The sequence below is a fragment of the Globicephala melas genome, chromosome 5 (assembly GCF_963455315.2).
Source record: "Globicephala melas chromosome 5, mGloMel1.2, whole genome shotgun sequence".
Taxonomy (NCBI): domain Eukaryota; kingdom Metazoa; phylum Chordata; class Mammalia; order Artiodactyla; family Delphinidae; genus Globicephala; species Globicephala melas.
Window position 1 is genome coordinate 1,419,482 of NC_083318.1, and position 20,826 is coordinate 1,440,307.

At 55.7% G+C, this 20,826-nt stretch overlaps 1 protein-coding gene across 19 annotated transcripts in view; it reads right to left on the reverse strand.

Annotated features, from left to right (window-relative positions):
* The window catches only part of ZFYVE28 (zinc finger FYVE-type containing 28), a 112,782-nt gene that overhangs the window by 17,404 nt on the left and 74,552 nt on the right, over positions 1-20,826 (reverse strand). For 5 of the 19 annotated variants that reach the window (XR_009563891.2, XR_009563884.2, XR_009563886.2 and 2 more), the window contains exons 8-11: positions 15,438-16,724; positions 12,879-12,983; positions 11,324-12,768; positions 11,186-11,243 (exon numbers count right to left, since the gene is read on the reverse strand). Coding sequence is in view for 3 of the 19 variants with exons in the window: in XM_030876711.2 (XP_030732571.1) it covers positions 15,438-16,724 (1,287 nt within the window). In the remaining 16 variants the exon portion in view is untranslated. The remainder of the gene's footprint in view (positions 1-11,185; positions 11,244-11,323; positions 12,769-12,878; positions 12,984-15,437; positions 16,725-20,826) is intronic. The other 14 variants (XR_009563879.1, XM_030876711.2, XM_060298883.1 and 11 more) reach the window with 6 other exon arrangements.

Here is a 20,826-nt window from a genome sequence, read left to right on the forward strand (position 1 = left end):
CAGAGGCCAGGCCTCAGGGCTGCTACAGAGCCCCTCCCAGTGCGGTGTGCACACAGGGCGGCCCCTGGCGGGGAGCCCAGCACCCAGAACCCGCCAGGCACAACTCCCCTGACCCTGTCAGGGGCTGCCACAGGAACTGCAGCTCCTACCAAGACCCCGCAGGCCCCGGATAGAAAACTTTCTCAACCAAAATTCAGACCATATCCCTCCTCTGCAGACACGTCTCACTCCCTGCTTCCCAGGTCACTTGGAGTAAAAGCCAGAAAGCCTTCCTGAGGCTTGAGGGGCCCGGCGTGCTCTGGACCCCTCTCTGTCAACCTCCTCTCCCACTCTATGCTTGTAGGCGCCTCCCAGCCGTGCCCCTTGCTGTCACAGACAAGACAAGCGCGCTACGGCCATAGGGCATGGACATTACTAGGCCCAGAATGCATTTGTCTGGACACCCCCAGAGGCCCCCATTCTTTTGGTATCCATCCCAGCACCCTCTAACAGAGACGCTTTCCTTGGCCATCAACAGAACCTCCATTTCCTTCCCCCACCCTGCGTTACTGCTCCTGGGGTGCTTGTCCCCCTGACGCAGCACGCGTGTGCCGACTAGCAGTCTCACTGCGGAGAACGCGGGGCCGGCCACGCAGCGACTTCCGTCTGTCTGTTCACCGCTCTGCGCCCAGCATCAAAGACATTCCACCCCCCGCCCCGCGAGCCTCCCAATCTGTGTCCACTGAACACACGGCACAAATTCATTAGACACAGAGGAAGACTAGGTGTGGGCTGTCTGTGGGAATAAAGGCTTTCTCCTGGGATCGAGTGCTAAACGGATTCAGGAAAAAATCAACCCGCAGCGCCTCCTGAAACCTCACAGCTTTGGAGGTTCCTGTCTCTGCGTCCTCTTCCTCTTCTGCTGCAACCAGAAAATGTGTCTGACGGAACGACTCCTCGCGAGGGCCCCCCCTCCCCCCAAAAGATATGTCGACATCCAATCCCCACGACCTGTGACCGTGACCTTATTTGGAAAAAAGACCTTTGCAGATGTAAGTAAATTAAGGATCCTGACATGAGATCATCCCGAATTATCTGGGTGGCCCTAAACCCAATGACAAGCGTCCTGACAAGGGAAAGGGGAGAAGACAGAATCAGGGAGACTGCTGCGTGAGGAGGACGAAGAGACTGGGGTGACGCAGCCACGAGCCCAGGAGCCGCCGGAGACGCCAGGAGCCGGAAGAGGTGACGAAGGACCATCCCCTAGAGCTTCCAGCAGGGCTGCAGCCCAGCCCGCAGCTCGACCTCTGGGCCCCAGGACTGTGGGACTATACATCTCTGCTGTTGAAGCTGCCCAGTCTGTAGTGCCCCGTATGGGACCACAGGACACCAGTCCAGAGGGGAGGCTGTGGTCCAGTCCCGAGTCCATCTCTCACCCGTCGGGCGACCCAGGGGGTGACGTGGCCCAGACCCTGCTGCTCAGGCCCAGAACGGGCAGTAAAATCATCGCGGGTGGGCGCAGTGAGAACAAGGGCGACCACGTCTGAAGGCGGGCGCATGGCGGACGCCCCGGTGCCCGAGCGCTGGTGGGGCAGCGTGAGGCCACAGCGAGCGGGCCCGAGTGACGGAAGTGTCCAAAGAAGCGGGCACACCGACGTAAGTCACAGACGGGGCACCTTCAGGGTTCTCTGGGAGTGAGACGGCCCTTCCCCTGGGTCTCCCCTCAGCCGGTGGGCCCCGAACTAGCAAGGGGGTGGGGGCCGCTCAGACCCGTGATGACAGCCGCCCAGAAGATCACAGCTGCATCTTCCCCAAAGTTCCGAGCAGAGACCACAGGGCTCACGAGGACAACCCCGAGGGCTCACCCCCCCTATGAGCGACCCGACACGTATTCTGCCCAGACAAGCCCTGACTTCCATCTCATTTGAGGACCGGCTGCAACCTCGAGTTCACATATTCCAGTCCTGCCTACCTGTGACCAGACCTGGTTCTACGGCGGTTCTCAAACCCATTTCTAGAACACGTTGCGCTAGAGCTCATATTTTTAGAAGATATAATTTATTTGCATATTATCTGTGCATCCCTTTAAAAATGAATCCTGTCATGTTTTAAAAGTGAAGAGGTTTTTTCTGGCGGGGGGTGCCCACTCTGTGTGGCTTGCGGGATCTTAGTTCCCTGACCAGGGATCGAACCTGCGCCCCCTGCCATGGAAGTGCGGAGTCTTAACCACTGGACCGCCAGGGAAGTACCAAAAAGGACTTTAAATGAAATCCCAGGTGTGTTACATGCTAAAGAGAGACCGTCGTTATGGGAAAACATTGTAGCTTGTCAGGCTGGACCCATCCACTTACTGTGCCCTCAGCCATCTCCTCCCCGCGGGCCAGCGCCATTTGTCCTGGGGAGGGCAGGGCAGCCAGGGGCCTGCACCACTGGGGTCCCCCACCAGCCCCCTGGGAGGCCCAGGGAAGGAGCCTGGCCCTCACTGGTCAGTCCCTGTGGCCACGGGGTGGGGGCCAGGACAGCGACATGCACACAGAGAGAGAGTGGGCAGGCCCCTAAGGGTGGAGGCCTGCACAGCCGTCGGGGCACGTGTGGGTGTGGGGACGAGTGTGACATGAGAGCACACACGCTCAGGCTCCTGTGACCACGGGAACAGCAGCGGTCTCCACGTGCCGCACTCGTGCCCACCGGGGTCTCATTCACACGCTGTCCCTCGAGGGATGGTTTCGGGCCTCATCATTTTCTTCTATAAAATGGGAATAATTACACCCACGTGGCAAGGACTAGGGACAGTGCGTTGAAAGCGGACGTGCCTGGCCTAAGACAAATGCTCCGGAAGCTGCAGTACTTTCCCACTGGATTCCCACAAGACTGGAGATTAAGGAAATAGAGCATTGAGTCCACAGTCAAAACAACACAGGGTTTTAACAAGGCACCGTCACACACAGATCCGCACTGTGGGATCCCGTGGCGCTCGGGGTGCAGTCCACCCCCCTGCCTCCCCTCCCTGGGGCCCTCACGGCTGCTGTTCCCATTCCACGAGGTCAGCAGGACCTCTGAGGGCCCCCAGGGAGATCACTGAAGGACAGCAAAGACTGCAGTTTGGTTCCAAATACTAAATGTAAACAAGACACTGAAAACCAGCTCATTTCCCGTTTCCTCTAGTTAAGCAGCACGACCACTGATGTCCCGTGAGATGAGCCGGTTGGAGGGAACAAGCATCCTTTGTGCTCTCCAGACTGTCCCCTGCCCACCTCTGTCTGAGCCCACAGGCTCCTGTCCTGCCCAGGCCCATCAGGGCTCCCATCTGGGGAGACAGAAGCAAGTATCCTGTCATCAGAATCCCACCAGCGCCTATGCCAGATGGGGACAGTCACCAGGCAGCAGGGAGGGCTTCCTGGGGGAGGAAGCACGGCCTGGCAAGAGGCGTGACTCTACCGTCTGTAAGTCCACGAAGACCCCAGCCGGGGGCCGCATGCGGGGCCCATAGCGCCCGAGGACTCCGCCTCCCCAGCCTTGGGCAGTCCCACCCAGCGCCTGCCACCTGTAAGTTCCGACCTGGTTCTGCTGCCTGCTACCCCTGCAGAACCGGAACCCTCACGGCTCCCCGCCTCCCCACCTCCCCACCACCTTCCTGGCACACTGCTTGTCCACTGCACACACGCCCCGTAGCCCTGCCTGTACCCGGGTGGGGCATTTCTTGCAGATTCTGGCCTCAGGGCCCACTTCCCCACAGAGCTGCTGATCACAGCATCTGAGAAGTACCGGCCTCCCTCCCCAGGGGCAAGGGCTTCTGCCCCCATCCCAGCCCCAGGGCCAGCGCCCAGGAAAACCAACCGGGAGCCTGGAAGAGGGCCTGGCTCTAAGGAGGTTAGGCCCCTGTCTGTGAAGTCAGGTGAGCACCTGCTACGGGGTTGGGGGTGGGGGCACATGAGGCCCTAGCTGGGTGCACCTTCCCTCGATGGGCCCTGGGCTGGTGGCACGGAGGGGAGGCCCTGCCGTGGGGAGGGCTCCCAGGGTGCGGCTGGGAAGTTAGGAGAGGTCAGACAGCTCAGGCTGAGGGCCTTCGGGCATCACTCCCCTGCTGTCTAGGCAAGAGGATGTAACCTCCCAGAACCTCAGTTTACTTGTCTGTAAAATGGGAAAACAGTAACCACCACCCACGGTCCTCTGGAGAAGGACTCACAGTGGGGGTGGGACGGTGGGTGCGCGAGTCTGCCTCGTGCTGTGTGGCCCTGGGTCTGTAACACGGGGCTCATCACAGCCTCTGCAAAGGGCCGGGGGTGCCAGCTGTGAGGCTGGGGGTGGGGGAGTGGCCTCAGGGCCACAGGCTCCCTCCACCACCGTGGTCCAGGAGGCCAGCCCCAGAAGGTCATGCAGGAGCTGGGCATCAAGCAGGGCCCAGTCCAGGAGTGCCCGAGGTCTGCCCCAGGCTGGTCTGTGGGCACACGTCCCACTGTGACCACCTGGAGTCTCTGGTCATCACTATGGTGATCCAGAAGGAACGTTCCCTGCGACACCTGTGGGGAACAGCCAGGGAGCCGCAGCCAACCCCTCGTCACCAGGGACACTCTGCAGAGCCCTGAGGGGCTGTGGAAGTTCTGGGAACCTGCGGCTTCCCCAGACAGGGAGGACAGACAGCAGACACGCTGCCTGATGCCTGCTGTCTTCACTGAGCCATCCTGGCCTGGCAACTGACTGATGGCATGGCCTCAGCCAGCAGGGTGGACCTGGGCTCCGTCAGAGCCACTTCCCCCGTCACAGGCCACAGGCTGTGCTCAGAGGAGGAAGGCCACCCAGGCTGGTCCCCCTGGAGTCCAGAGGCAGGGACAGCCAGCAGCTCCCAGGCCCATCTCATCCGCCGGCCACCCCCCCCCCAGAGGTGGGTCTGTGGAACAAGGGGCAGCTCCTCCTCCAGAGCTGGGGAGGGCCTGACGCAACGGTGCCGTGTGAGGGGGGGTGGCGGCCCCCGCAGGTGGCCTCCTGTGTTGCTATGGTGACCCCTCCATGGATCCCACAGCTGCCCTGGCAGGTCCTACGCGTTCACCAGTCCCTGGCACATCTGCCTCTTCCAGCTTTGTTCACTCATGAGGTTACAGTGTTGCCGGGGCTCAAGGGGGTGGGGGGTATAGCAGAGCTGGGCAGGGCCCCAAAGCAGCTGCTGACACCCACCACCTACATCTAGTAAAGAAATTGAACTTGTAGCTAAAAGCCTTTCCATAAAGAAAACTCCAGGCCCAGATGGCTTCACTGATGAATTCTAACTAATATTTAAGTCAGAAATACTACCACTTATACAAAAAATCTTCTGGAAAATTGAATAAGCGGGAATGTTCCCCAACTCATTTGAGGATCTCAGCATTACTCTGATACCCAAACCTTAAAAGGACATTACAAAGAAAGAAAAGTACTGCCCAACATTCCTCACAATCAGATGCAAAGTCCTTAACAAAATTTTAGCAAATTGAAGCCAACAATACATGAAAAGGATAATACCTAGTGACCAAGTCAGGTTCATCCCAGGAATGCAATGGCTTAACATCTGAGTATCAATCAATGTAATTTATCACATTGACAGACTAAAAAATTAAAACTATACGACGACCCCAAAAGATGCAGAAAAAGTACTTGAGAAAAGTCCAGCAAACCAGGAATAGAAGGACTTCCTAAACCTGAAAAACGGCATCTATGCACATCCTACGGCCAACATCACACTTAATGGTAGATACTGAATGCCTTCCCTCTGAGAACAGGAACAGAGCAAAAATGTCCTGTGTCAACTCTTCTGTTCAACGTTGTACTTGGAGGTCCCCCCCAGTGCAAAAATGCAAGAAAAGAAGTAAAAGACATCTAATTAGAAAGGAGACATAAAACTGGCTTTATTCACAGATGACAACATCTGTGTAGAAAATCTGATGAAATCTTCATAAAAACTACCATATCTAATAAAGTGAGTTTAGCAAGGTTGCAGGAGATAAGATCAATATACAAGAATCAAGTATCTCTATAGCAATGAACAACTGGAAACTGAAATTATAAAGCAATACCATTTACAACAGCATCAAAAATATAAAATACTTAGGGATAAATCTGGCAAAAGATGTGCAAGACCTCAACAACACAAACTATAAAACTTTGCTGAGAGAAATTAAAGACCTAAATAAATGGAGAAATATACTGTGTTCATGAATTTGAAGATTCAGTATTACTAAAGTGTTAATTTTCCCCTAGTTGATCTATAGATTAAACACAATTCCAAGCAAAGTCCTAGCAGGCCTGTTTTTTTTTGATTTTTTATTTTTTTGGTAGAAATTGACAACCTGGTTCTAAAATTCATGTGAAATACAAAGGACCCAGAAGAGCCAAAACAACTTTGAAAAAACGGAACTAAGTTGTAGATTTATACTACCTGACTTTAAGGCTCATTTTAAAGCTACCATAATCAAGACAGTGTGATGTTGGTGTCCATATAGACAAACAGATCAATGGAGCAGACTAGAAAATCCAGAAATATATGGTCAACTGATTTTTGACCAAGGTGCAAAGGCAATTCAGTGGAGAAAGGGTTGTCTTCAACAAATGATACTGGAATAATTGGCTATCCTTATGCAAAAACAAAATAAAACTTTGATCCATACCTCACACCATATACAAAATTAACTCATAATGGATCATAGACCTAAAAGTATAAAACTTTTAGAACAGAAGAAAAATCTTTGTGACTTTAGGTTATGAAAATAACCCTTAGATATGACTTCAAAATCACAATCCATGAAAGAAAAATGGATACATTGGACTTCCTCAAAATCAGGAAATTTTCCTCTTCAAAAGATACTCTTAGAATGAAAAGACAAGCCATAGACTGGGAGAAACGATCTGCAAATTATATATCTGATAAAGGACTTGTATACAGTATAAATAAAGAACTCTCAAAACTCAATCAGGACACAACACAATGAAAAGAAACAGCAAAAGATCTGAATAGACACTTCACCAACGAGTATAGGCCGATGGCAGGTGAACACATGAAAAGGTGCTCAATGTCACGAGTCCTTAAGGAAATGCACATGAAAACTGCAATGAGACACTACTCACACCACTGGAACAGCTAAAGGTAAGAAGCCTGACCATGCTGAGGGCTGGCAAGGCTGTGGAGGAACCGGAACTCTCATACGCTGCAGTCCATCGTACGACAGTTATATTTCCATAAAGCTGTTTAAAACAACTTTAAAATACCAGACTGTGTTCTCACTGTGCTTACATGCTACCGCCTCGGATGCCGGACCTTCCTCCCAGAAAAACATCACCTGCCCTGCTGCCCTCCAGAGCTCTCTGGGGTTCCCCACCCCTACCTCCTCTTGCCCCCTCTGCTCCTCTGGCACCTGGGCCCCTCTATTCAGGTCTCAGTGAAGTCACTGCCAGGGCAGGTGCTCGCTGAAGGAGCCACCCTGCACCCAGCCAGCACTCTGCGTCTTAGGAGTCAAGTTTATCTTCTCCGGGACCAGGGGCCTTGAAGGCCGGCACTGGGTGGGATCGTGAGGTGGGGCGGGGGGCAGCCGGGCCAGGAGCTGTCCTGGGTGCTGGGCTCAGCGCCCCTGCACCTGCCTCTCCCGCCCAAAACAGTGGCTGCTGCCCAGGCCAAGCCGTCCTCCCGGCCCAGAACACAGCAGCTCAACACCCAGCTGTGAGTTAGTTAGAAAGACTCCAGACGCTGGGGAGGCCCATCTAGGAGGAGGGCAGCACCCCTCCCAGGACCCCCAGACCCAGCCCTGCCCTCTGACCCCAAGCCGGTACTCAGCCTGGCTTCTCTCTCACCCCGCGGGAGCCCCATCATCTGATGACAGTCATTAGGCCTAATCTGTTTTTCAAGCGTCTCATTAATTCCAAGTTCTTCTCTATTTTTAAACCGCTCAGTCATTCTCGTTTTTCCTTCCTGGGGTAGGAGGTGGGTGGGAGACCCCGGGGCTCCGCGTGGCAGCCGGGACACCTGCCACGGGACAACGGCTTGCGCCCACTGCCCGGCCCCAGAGAGGCTCTGGCGACACAGCCGCGACGTGTCCACCCCGACACCGGGTGGGGGCGGGGGTGGGGCAGGAGCTGGTGCCCAGGGTCACACAGCCACCAGGAAGGGGTTAGGGTTAGATCCAGCCCCACCCTGTCCCCGCATCCCGGAGGTGGTCCCCTGCGGAGCCCCCAGCGGCCCCCAGCAGCGGGGCAGTCCTGAGTCTCGGCTCACTGAGCAGTCAGTCAGTCCAGGCAGTGCTCTGTCCCTGTCACTCCCATGCCTTGGTTCACACCCCGTTTCCCTTGGGGGTGCCAGCTCAGGACCCGCGCCCCAGGACACCCCACACAGTCCTGACGGCCAGCACCAGAGGTTGTGGGTGTTGATCGTACACTGGAAAAGGATGCACATCCTTCCAGGCCATGGAGGCTGGTGGACAGCACCGGCCCTGGGACAGGGCAGGGGCTGACCGGTCCCTGACTCCATCTGCTGGAGGGAAAGTCGATTCAGCGAAGTGCGGACAGAGCAGGTCAGAAGTGCAGCCCTGGGCCTCTGGGAACGTTTCCCAGTGACAGAGACTCGCTCACCACATGCTGCTCGAGGAAGCTCAGCCGTGCCAGTGCATCCGGCCTCCCCCCGGCTGGGCGGCAAGGCCGGGCTGAGGCCCACAGGCACTCGTGGTGCAGCCTGCAGGGACCCAGGAGGATCCCAGCAGCCCCTCCGTACAGGGAAGCAGGCAGTGGCCTTGGGGGGCCGGAGCCCTGCTCCAAGGAACAGAGGATGTGGCCTCCTCTCTGTAGCCCCAGCTGCTCAGGGCTGGACCCAGGGTATCCCCAGGTCCCTGGGGTCCCCACCCCGGCAAAGCACAGTGGAGCCTGCGTGGAAGCACCGGAGGGCCGCGGCTAGCAGGAAGGCGGGGCGTCCACCGGAGTCGGAGCCAGGCGGAAAAAGAGCAAAGTCGGCGAAGCACAGAGCTGTCGGCCCAGGACTAAGCGACGCTGCAACGTCTGCGACCACCCTGTCCAGCTGCCACCCCACCCGTGGGGAGTGAGAAATCGAGGTGAGGCCAGGAAGCAGTGAGACCGGTGATGGGGCAGCGAGGCGGCTCAGGACTGGTAGCGGCGAAGGCTGAGGCAAGTCCCAGCCCCGAACAGCAGTGGTGAGTAAGGGCCAGGGTGGGGGAGACGCGGAGGAGCCACAAGGCACGGAGGCACGCGCTAGCAAGAGGCCCTTGGCCCTCCTCAAGTGGCCGCCAGCCCACGGGCGCCCTTCCTCCCCTGGACCCCCTCCCGCTGCGTTCGCGCCGCAGGAACACACGCTCCACTGCCACCCCCCAGGCAGGCGAGGAAGCACCGCGCGTCGGAAAGGCCCCTCGAGGAGATGTCCCCAAGGTCCACCCTTTGCCATTACCACCACGCTCAGCAAGGAAGGAGCGCGTGGTCGGGGCACAGGTCACCAGTTTAAGGGCAGAAGCTCAGAGGCCTGTGCCCTTCCAGGTTCTTTTCATTCTAACCAAAACGACAGCCAGGGAGGCCCACCGAGTGGGGAGGCAAAGGCACCGCCAGCCGCGGAGCTGAGTAACACAGAGCAGGCCGAGCCCATCGCTGGCACAAGTGGTGACGGTTCCTGAGCCCTGAGCCAGGGCCCGGGGTGGGCCTGCCCATGCGTCACGATGGCCCTCGGACCCGGCCCCCTGGCCCCCTCCAGTGGCCGGAGACAGCCTCAGAAGGCAAGCCGGCCCGGGCCTCTCACTACGCACCAGGGCAGAGCAGAGTTAATGGCAAAGAAGGAGACCCTGGGACACCAGGAGGCAGTGAGCGGAATGTCCCCCGGCACCGCAGACCCACTGGAGGGAAAGACAGGCAGAGGACCCGAGTCTCTAGAATGCTCAGGAATTTGATTACACAGAACATAACTGAAGACACGGCAACAAAGGAGACCAAAGGGCAAATAACAATAACTGAAGACACGTCAACAAATGAGACCAAAGGGCAAATAACAACCTGGGGAAAGCGACCTGCAACAGACACCAGGCAGAAGGAACATTGCCAAGGCAGCAAGAAAGACACGAAAACCCAACTGGAAAACAGGCAAGAGACAGGCAGGGTCAATTTGCAGAAGAATCAGGAGGAAATGCTCAGGGACACCATCACCAGAGAAACACAAAGCAAAGCAGGGAACTCCACCTTACTTCCCAGGTGAGTCAGTGCTGACAGTGCTGCCGGGGAGGGGGGGGATGTGGGGGTGTGGGTGTGGGTGTGGGTGTGGGGTGTGGGGGTGTGGGGTGTGGTGTGGGTGTGGGTGTGGGGTGTGGGGGGTGGGGGGTGTGGTGTGGGGTGTGGGGGTGTGGTGTGGGGTGTGGGGGTGTGGGTGTGGGGGTGTGGGGTGTGGGTGTGAGTGTGGGTGTGGGGTGTGGGGGTGTGGGGTGTGGTGTGGGTGTGGGTGTGGGGTGTGGGGGGTGGGGGTGTGTGGTGTGGGGGTGTGGGGGTGTGGGTGTGGGGGGTGGGGGGTGTGGTGTGGGGGTGTGGGTGTGGGGCTGGGTGTGGGGTGTGGGGGTGTGGGGTGTGGTGTGGGTGTGGGTGTGGGGGTGTGGGGGGTGGGGGGTGTGGTGTGGGGGTGTGGTGTGGGGGTGTGGGGGTGTGGGGTGTGGTGTGGGGGTGTGGTGTGGGGTGTGGGGTGTGGGGGTGTGGGGGTGTGGTGTGGGGGTGTGGGGGGTGTGGGGTGGGGTGTGGGTGTGGGGTGTGGGGGTGTGTGGGGTGTGTGGGGTGTGTGGGTGTGGGGGTGTGGGGTGTGGTGTGGGTGTGGGATGTGGGGGTGTGTGGGTGTGGGGTGTGGGGGTGTGGTGGGGGTGTGGGTGTGGGCTGTGGGGGTGTGGGTGTGGGGTGTGGGTGTGTGGGTGTGGGGGGTGTGTGGGGGTGGGGGGTGGGGGGCGGTTTACTGCTGAGGAAGGGAGTGTGACGGCAAGGGTCATGCCTTTGTTGGGGCGACTCTACTCCTAAGGGTGGATTCCCAGAGACAGACACAAAGCCGTAAGGAGAGGGACCACAAGGCTAATCGACAAAATACAGAAATGGGAAAACGTACAGCAAGTTAGCGTTAAGTCCTACGAATACTGTGTTTTAATGAATTTTGCAGATAAATGATCATTAAATAATATTCAGTGAAAAAAATAATAAAAGTGAAAAAAATAACAAAACTGCTCACCAGATTTGGAATGGTTTTTATTTCCTTCTTTTACTCTTCTTTATGTTTTCATAAGTTTCTACAACGAGTGGGGACCACAATTGTAATTAGAAAAAAGCAAGAGTCAGTGTTATTTTTTCAAGAAGGTTGGAAACTCACTTTAGTAAAAGACCCAAGAGGGTGCGAGTTTCCGTCCTCTAGACAAGTGAGCGCTCCTGCCAGCCTCGAGAGTGTGGACAGTTCTGACTGATGAGGTGAGTCTAGGCAAAAAACAAGAAGCTTTTAAAAATGCTAAGTTTTCCCCCCAAAAGGTTAATCTTCAAGCACGGAAAAGGTAAGAAAGAAAAGATCTGAAGGACACTGGGTTCTGAAACATTCTGCCCACGACTGTGCTGGGGCGACGTCCCCTACCCCGGGCAACAGCACGGCTGGAACCGGCCTGCGTGCAGCCGCTGAAGACAGGGCCTGGGGGAACGTGCAGGGCTCTTCCCGCCCGGGCCCTTGCTCCAGGACCCACCTCCGGCCTGCGCCGTACCCCGGCAGCCCCGTCCTTCCACCTGGAGGCTGTGCGCTGCTTGTGTGGGACGTGACACTCCAGGCGTCCTCAGGGAACATGGCCCCAAAAGCAGACTCGTGGTCGCGGCTTGGTGCGTCCCCTTCATGGCACCCGACTCAAAGGTGGCACAGAGGTCTGAGGCTGCACCCGTCTGACTCACGCACGGGGCCACACACGCGGTCACTCCTACTTCTGCGCATGGCAGGGGCCACAGGGGGACCTGCTGGACAGACAGCCTCATGGTCAGCTCAGGATGTTGGCTCGTCACGGCCTAGTGATGACCAAGCGCGTCACCAGACAGACGGGCTCTCGCTCAGGCAGGTCAAGGGTGATGCCAGCCCCTCTAGGCACTTCGAGCCACGGCGGGTGCCAGACTCTCCGGGGTCCGTCTCTCCGTCTGCCAGGGGCGGGGGGGTCACCTGCACCCGACACAAGCCTGGCTGTGTTCATGGGAGGCTGCGCACAGACGATACTAACGCCAACCAACGCCCGGGATCTCGCCGTCCGAGTTCCGGTGAACTTGCTGCCTGTGTGAGGCTGGTCTTCTGTGTCTGTCTGTTTCAACAGGCTGCTTTTGCCCCTCCATTCGTGTTAGATCACGCTCTGCAAGGTTGGGCCGCCTCCCCCGCACCCTGCTCAGCCACCCAGGAACCCACGTGCGACGCGAAGGGATGACGCTCCCCATGTCTGCGCTGCCCGCGGAGGGCACGGGCGCCACCTGCTGACCTGATTCTCAGCTGCTCCTGGCGCGGTGCTGGGCCCCGGGCGCCGCTGTCCACGGTCCTGGCCCAAAGGCCTGGCTGCCCTGATCCCCTGGCCACCCTCAGACCCTCTGCACCTTGTGGAAATGCTTCCCTGGGAGATGGGAGCGTCTCCCGAGGCCTCCACGGAGGCTGTTTCCTTTTCTCAGCTCAGCTTCTGCATTTGTGCTAAGCCAGAGGAGGCCTGGGAAGCTGCCGGCCTGACGTGAACAAGCAGTGTCCACGGCAGGACACGTCAGGAAAGCAGGAGGGGGTTCCAGACAGAGTAAGTGTTCACTGACTGTCACCTGGACACAGCAAGAAAAGGGGGGCAGGTCAAAAGCTGGAAAGTCCACGTATCTGGTTAAAGAATTTGTGATGGCTTCATACCAGCCTCGTAGGAAAATGATCCCCTTACCAGTCAACTCTGGGCCACTGAGCTGGAGGCCCTGAGGAAGGAAGCCGCTCCTTAGGTTGTGGACAAGAATTCATTCTGCTGGACATTATGATGTTGGGCTTGAACCTAAAAAATGGCCTCATCACAAAGAGCTGCTCATTGGGACTTCCCTGGTGGCCCAGTGGTTAAGAATCCACCTTCAAATGCAGGGGGTGCAGGTTCGATCCCTGGTCAGGGAGCTAAGATCCCACACACCATGGGGCCACTAAGCCCGCGTGCTGCAACTACTGAGCCTGCACGCTCTGGACCCACGTGCCACAACTAGAGAGAAGCCCACACGCCGCAACGAAAGATCTCGCGTGCTGCAAGGAAGATGCCGCGTCCCGCAACTAAGACCCGACGCAGCCAAATAAATAAATATTTTTAAAAAAATAGCTGCTCATCACAGCGCCGTCTGTAAGAGCAAGACTGGAAACAGCCACGAGGCAGGTGGCAGGGCCTGACTGCACGGTGGTCCAGCCACACAGTGCGGTCCCACGTGGCTGAAACTGACAGTGGAGACACCTCTAGAAACTGTCATGGACAGGCCACAGGCCTTCAGGTTAGCAGGTCAGGAAAGCAAGGCAGAGAAGGACGAGGTCCTCTGCCAAAGAATGGGAGCGGAAAACATGTGCCCATGTGTGTGTCCGTGTGTGTGTGCCCGTCCGTCCGTGTGTGTGTGCCCGTGTGTGTTTCCGTGTGTGTGTGTACATCCTTGCTTCTACTTTTTAGTGTCCGTGTGTTGTGTGTGTGTGCCCGTGTGTGTGCCCGTGTGTGTGTGTACATCCTTGCTTCTACTTTTTAAATTGAAGGATAAATTATAAAAAATTGGAACACGGTAACTTTAGCAGAGAAGGAGAATAAGGTAGAAAGAGATTTCTCTAGATACATCTTATTTTGTAGATCTGGCCGGGAACCAGGCAAATTTTTCACATAATCATAAAGTTAAATTAAATGCAGATGGAAATCTCTATACAGCCCATGCTAACTGGAACAAATTAACCTGCTGTGGGTAAGACTTGGGCACGACCTCAGACACAGAATGATTTCAATCGAGTTGAAAGCAGTCACTCAGCTGTGTATTCTAGTGGGATACGCCTGGAGATCAAAAGAACTTAAAAAAATCTCAGATGATGACAAGTATTTGTGAGGATGTGGAGAAACAGGAGCCTCGCACGTGACCAGGGAATGAGAACTGCCGGTGACAGCTCCTCAGCACGTAGAGGCACCGTGTGAAGCACTAATTCTCTCCTAGAGACACCCAAAGAACGGAAACTCACAACCACACAAAAACCTGTACATAGACGTTCACAGCAGCATTACTCAATGATAACCAAGAAGTGGAAACGACACACCCGCCCATCGACAGATGAACCAAATGTGGTCCATCCATACAGTGGAATATTATTCAGCCACAGAAAGGAAATCCTGACACCTGCATGAAGGTGGGTGAACCTTGAAAACATGATGCTCAGCAAAAGAAGCCAGACACAAAGGGTCACATAACGAGGGATTCTACTTCTATGAAACGTCCAGAACAGGCAAATTCACGGAGCCAGAAAGTAGATTCGTGGCTGCGAGGGGCTGGGGGGTGCCTACAGAACCCACACAGAAGAGGCTGCGGCGGAGCCTCGGCGTTCAGCTCGAGAAGGAAGAGCGGCCCTGAGCCCCACGGGCTCCCGGCCAGCCCCTGCCCGCTGCTGGAGGAGCTGGCTACACGCCGCTCCAGGAAGAAGGCGGCAGTGGCTGCACAGGCCTGCAAGGCGTCTGCCCCTGCACCCAGATGGCCCCTCCCTGCTGACCTCTGTGCACAGCTCCCACGGCTGCGGGCAGGGGCCTGTCCAGCCTCCGGGCTGAGCCCCCTCCTCTCTCCATCCTCCCACCTCCCTTCGCACACAGTGAAGCCAGGATGGGAGCCTGCGAGGCAGGGTCTGGTGAGAGGACAGTGCAACAGCCGCGTGTGAGGCCCCGAGGCTGAGCCCGGCTCCTCCTTTCCCACGTCCGGGATGGGGGCCGGGGGCATGTGGTGGGCACCGGGGCAGTGCTGGCTGAATCTGCTTCAATCAGGATAAGCCCCGGGGGTGGGGCGGGGGAGGAAGAGCTGCCGTGAGCCAGTCGTGTAGGAGCCAGGGTGTCACAGAGCCCTGCCCGCTCAGCTGCCTCTGGGGGAGAACAGGGTCCTGGGGGCACTGCCCGAGAATCTGCCCCAGGGTGGTCTCGGGATCCCACCGCTGCCCCCGGGGCAGGGCTGAGGGTCTCTGTGGCTAACCGCGGCCCACGGGAGCTGCCATGCCGGTCAGGTGGGTGCTGGGGCCCAGCCCCGGCCGGTCCACACACGCCGGTCACACCACAGCAGTGAAAAGGGGCGAACCGAGGGCCCGAAGCTGCGCCCACTCACCTGAAGGCGCCCGTCACGCCAGAAACGGGGCGGTCGGGGCTACGAGGGGCGCTTCTCGGTTGGATGTGGCAACTGGGTCCAGGAGGGCCTGACCAGCAGCTAAACCGACTAGAGGTGAGTCCAGGGGCCAGAGCGGCTCTTACCTGGAGCCCGGCAGGTGCTGGGCCTCCTCCCCGGCCGCCCCTCCACGCCGACTCTCCTCCCCGGCCTCCGAGGGCTGCCGGGCCTCAGCCTCCTTTTGCTCACTCGCTCCGCCGCCCCCTCCAGGCAGCCCGTCTGCCGCGTCCACCTGGGGCCCTGAGGTGTGTGCCAGGCACTTGTCGGAAGTGGGGACTTTGGGCTCCTGCCCGCCGGGGGCGTCTTCGGAGGGCCCGGGGTCTGGGACGCCCAGCGCCGTGGGCAAGGCCTCCGGGGCAGGCCGGACCTCCAGCAGTCCCGCGGCCGAGCCCTTGGCGCAGGCCTTGGCGGAGCCCACGTAAGAGGAGCGGATGACGCTTCCCGAGCCGCACTTGCCGCGCAGGCTCTCCGCCGCGTCCTCCCTGCTGCCCGCACAGCCCCTGCAGCACACGCAGGAGTTCAGAAGGCTGTTGGTAGCCGTGGCGCTGAGTTTGTGGGGGCCGCCCTCCGGCCCCTCGGCCGCCGGCTCCCCCGGGGAGACGCCGTTTCCGAGGACTTCTGGGTTGGCGAGGGCAGAGTCCAGGGAGCTGGGCGACTTGGGGTTGAAGATGACCGTGGCCGAGAGCTTCATGCCCCCCGTCCGGTGGGCGATTAGCTCGGCCGTCTGGGCGTCCTCCGCACTCGCCTCCCAGCCATCCAGCTGCGGCTGGGAGTCCGAGCAGCTGCAGGAACCAGGGCCCACTGCCCGCGTCTGGTCGCCCTGCACGCCGTTGCTGCCGCTCAGGTCCTCCGCCGTCTCGGCTGCGGCGGCTGCTCCGGCCCCCGCCCCTCGGCTCTCCCCGCCCCGCCCTCTCTCCTGGGGGCCGCCCGCCCGCCCACACCGGCCGCCCGGGGGCTCTGCCGCCCCGTCCACATCCTCCATGAAGAACACCCTCCCCTCTTCTTCGTCGCTGCCCGGCGGCAGCCGTGGTCCGCCCGGGGATGCCTGCCCGAGGGCACCGCGCTCGGCGCCCGGCCCGTGCGCGGGGGACTGGCAGGCATTGGGCGGGGACAGGAGAGAGGACATCGCGTCCCCAGCCCTGTGCACCATTCGGCTGAGCTGCTCCAGCTCCTGGTCGTCGTCCTGCACGGAGCACGCCAGCTCCGCCTCTGCGTGCCTGGGCTCCGCTGGGCCGAGGGGTGCGGGCAGGGCGGGCTCCAGGGCAGGGGGCACCGGGGTGTCCGCCCGGATGGGGAATTCCACGTCTTGGGAAATACAGAGGTTCCGTTCCAGCGTGTGAAGCTCCTCCTCGGTCAGGGTCCGCAGCAAATCCCTACAAGCGTCAAGACAGAAAGGAAGAGTGTCGGTCCCAGAGGCCACACCAGCCCCCAGGCCGAGTGGGCTCGGCACCAGCAGGAGAGCAACACGGTGTCCACTGCCTGCAATTAACCTCCCACCATGTTGCTTCCTCCACCAAAAGAGGTGCGTCTCCAGGGGTCCCCCGGGCCGCGGGTCAGGACAACAGCCGTGTGGGTGGCTGACGGTGATTCTAGAATGTGCCCTTGCTTAAAAATGAGACTCTGAACTCCCTTGCTGAAAACCCTGATTCTTCGTGATAATATGTTAATAAATTAATAAAATAAAATTGTATTAATAAAATTATAAATTAATAAATCAATTAATAAAAACTTTCAGGAGTGAAAGGATATATATTGGTTTATATATAGATTTTCATCCTTTGCTTCAACAAATATTACTGAGCACTGCCTATGTGCCAGGCCCTGGGTGACACACAGGAAGACTGGCATGGTCCCTGCTGAGCAGGTTCCGTAGGAAGAGACAGATAATACACATTTACAAGGGAAGACTGAAGTACAATAATGACCACAGCAGCCAAGGAAGGAGCCACCAGAAGGGGGCACAGCAGGGCACCTCCCCTGGGGGGAGCGGCATTGAACCGACACCCAAGGTGGAGTGACTCTAATGACAACGACGGGGATGAGCCCAAAGTGGGTCCCACAGGCCGGTGTATGCTGCTCTCCGCCGGGAAGAGCTCAGGCCTGAGGTCTCAGCGCCTGGTTCAACATCCCAGTGCAGTCGGGGAAGCACGTGGAAAGGTGCACTTCTCAGAACCGCTCAGCTGTGGGTCTTCATAAACTGAACACACCCTGCCAACAGCACCCAGATCAAGAAATACAGCACGACCTGGGCTCCCAGGCGCCCCCCACGTGCCTTCCTGGTCACGATCCCGACTACCACAGCGGTGGCCTCCCCTGTTCTCCTTCTCTAGACAGACGGCAACCTGCGGTCTGCACTCCTCCGTGGCAGGCATGTTTGCCAGTGCTATGTTTGTGCAGAGGCGCCAGACGAAACACAGGACACCCAGTTAGACTGGAATTTCAGATAAACAGCAAATACTTTTTAGAGTAAGTATGTCCCAAATGGCCCCCACTGGGGACATATTTACACTAACAAAGTATTATCGTTTATCTGAAATCTAAATTTAATTGCACACTTTTTTTTTAAACCTTTATGTGCAATTACATTTTATTTTTCCTATGCCTTTGTTTTTCGTTTTTTTGGGGGGGGGTGCTCAGCTTGTGGGACCTTAGTTCCCCCTGACCAGGGATTGAACTTGCACCCTTGGCAGCCGAAGTGCAGAGTCCTAACCACTGGACCACCAGAGAACTCCCCTTAATCGCATATTCTGTTTCCCTTTGCCAGCTCTGACAACCCTCTCTGGTGAGATTCGCGGTCGTTGTAGATCATTCCGTCTCCTGGTGGAAACGCATCACAGTTCACCTCTGAAGCTGTCCCACCCCGGAGGGGCCCTGGCTGCCAGGGACCCACATCTTTGAGTCCCTGTCCTGGGGAGCATGGGGTGTGTTTCTGCAAGCACGCGTGCTGAGTGCTGGTGAGGGGTGTGTCCCCGCCGACAGCCCACAGGATCTGCTGACAGTTCTGCATGCCCCACACCCTCATGGGCACTTGCACTTTTCCACTTCATCGTCTCTGGTGAGTGTGCAGTGGTATCTCGTCGTGGTTTTAAACTGCTTTATCCTGCTCGTTCAGGAGGTCGTGCACCCATTTATACGCTGATGGACCCTTAGACAGCCTCTCTGAAGTGCCTGTTCAGGACTTTCACCCATTTTTTATTGGGTTAACTGTCCGTTTCTTACCGACTGACAGGAGTTCTTTATGTATTGTGGATCTCAGTTCTTTATTGGATGCTGTGTCCAACTCTGCGGCCTTTTCACTCTCTCAAAGGTGTCTTTTGACGAACTGAGGTTTTAAATTCCAGCAAAGTTCAAAATGTCATTTTATTCTGTGATTAGTGCTTCCGTGCCCTGGTGAAGAAATCTTTGCCAACTCGGAGATCACAAAGATGTACTCGATGGTTCCCTCTGAAAGCGTTCTTTTACTTTTCACGTTTGTATCTGCAGTCTACCTAGAACTGACGTGTTCATAGGAGTGTATCACGGACCTTTGTCCTCATACGGATATTTGCTGATTCAGCCACTCATTGGAAAAAGCCAACCGTTCTCCACTGTTGTGCTGTCACCTCTGTCATGAATCATGTGTTGGTCGCACCAGACCCTCTGTTCCGTTGAATGCCCCGTGCACTACGTCTCTGCCAGTACGACTACAGCTATACGGCAGGAAGTGTCTCCAGCTCTGCTTTTATAATGAAGCACACCCGGCAGAAATGCACACATACGTTCACAAGCTCGGTCACACCAGCACCGTCTGGAAGCTACCCAAAAACCATGAAGAGCAGAACATATAAATGATATTCTTCTTCTTTGTCCTTTTTCTCCAGCAATCTTTTTCTTCTTGGCTGTTCTAGGCCCCTTGCCTTTCTATAGGACTTTTAGAATTAGTTTGTCAATTTCTGCAAAAGAAAAAACCTCCTGGGATTTTGATTGAGGTTGCATTGAATTCATAGATTAATTTGAGAATCACTGATATCTTCTCAATATAAAGTTTTCCACTCCCTGAATATGGGATAGCTATTTATTTAGGTCTTTAAAATTTTGTATCAAAAACATTTTGTAACTTTTGGTGGAGGTCTTAGACATCTCACATTTATGCTAATTAATATTTATTGACACCATTGTAGATGATATTTAAATTTTTTATTGTGATAAAATACTTATAAAATTTACCATCTTAACCATTTTAAGTGACAGTTCAGTGGTATTAAGTACACTCATATTGTTGTGCAGCCGTCACCACCATCCACCCCTGTAACAATTTCATCTTGTAAAACTAAAACTCTGTCCTCATGAAACAATAACTCCCTGTTCTCCCCTCCCCCAGCCCCTGGCAACCACAGTTATGCCTTTTGTCTCTATGATTTTGAGGACTCCAGGGACCTCATGTAATCGGAATCATACATTATCTGTCTTTTTGTGGCTGGCTTATTTCATTTAGCATGTCCACAAAGTTCATCCACATTGCAGCATGCGTCAGGATTTCCTTCCTTTTTAAGGCCGAATAATATCCCAGTGTATGGCTGGACCATGTTTTGCTTACCCATCCATCCGTCAACAGCGGCTTCCATGTCTTAGCTATTGTGAACGATGATGCTATGAATACGAGTGTACAAATATCTCTTCAAATGCTTCTTTCAATTCTTTTCAGTATAAACCCAGAAGTGGAACTGCCGGATCATACGGTAGTTCTATTTTAATTTTTTGAGGAATCTCCACAGCAGCTGCATCATTTTACATTCCCACCAACAGTGCACAAGAGTTCCAATTTCTTCATATCCTCCCCAGCACTTGTTTTCTGTTTCTTTGATAGTAGCCTTCCTCGTGGGTGTGAGGTGGTGTCTCATTGTGGTTTTGATTTGCGTTTCCCTGACGATCGTGATGTTGAGCATCTTTTCACGTGCTGGTGGCCATTCACGTATCTTCTCTGGAGACATGTCTATTCAAGTCTTTTGCCCATTTGCATCAGATCGTTAGGCTTTTTGTTGTTGAGTTTTAGGAGTTCTCTATATAGTCTAGATACTAACCCCTCACCAGATATACGATATGCAGATATCTTCTCCCATTCTATGGGTTGCCTTTTTACTCTATTGTAGTGTTTTTTGATGGACAAAATATTGAAATTTTCACAAAGCTCAATTTGTCTATTTTTTTCTTCTGTTACCTGTGCCTTTGGTGTTACATCCAAGAAGTCACTGCCAAAATGCAATCTCATGAAGCTTTTGTCCTATGTTTTCTTCTAAGAGTTTTATAGTTTTACCTCTTACATTTAGGTCCTTGATTTTGAGTTAATTCATATTTATATGGTGTTAGGTAAGGGTCCAACTTCATATGTGTGTGCATATGTGTGTATCTCTTATCAGATTAAGGAAATTCCCTTCTATTTCTAATTTGCTAAGAGATGTTTTCGTCATAAAATAGGCATTAATCTTTCAAATTATT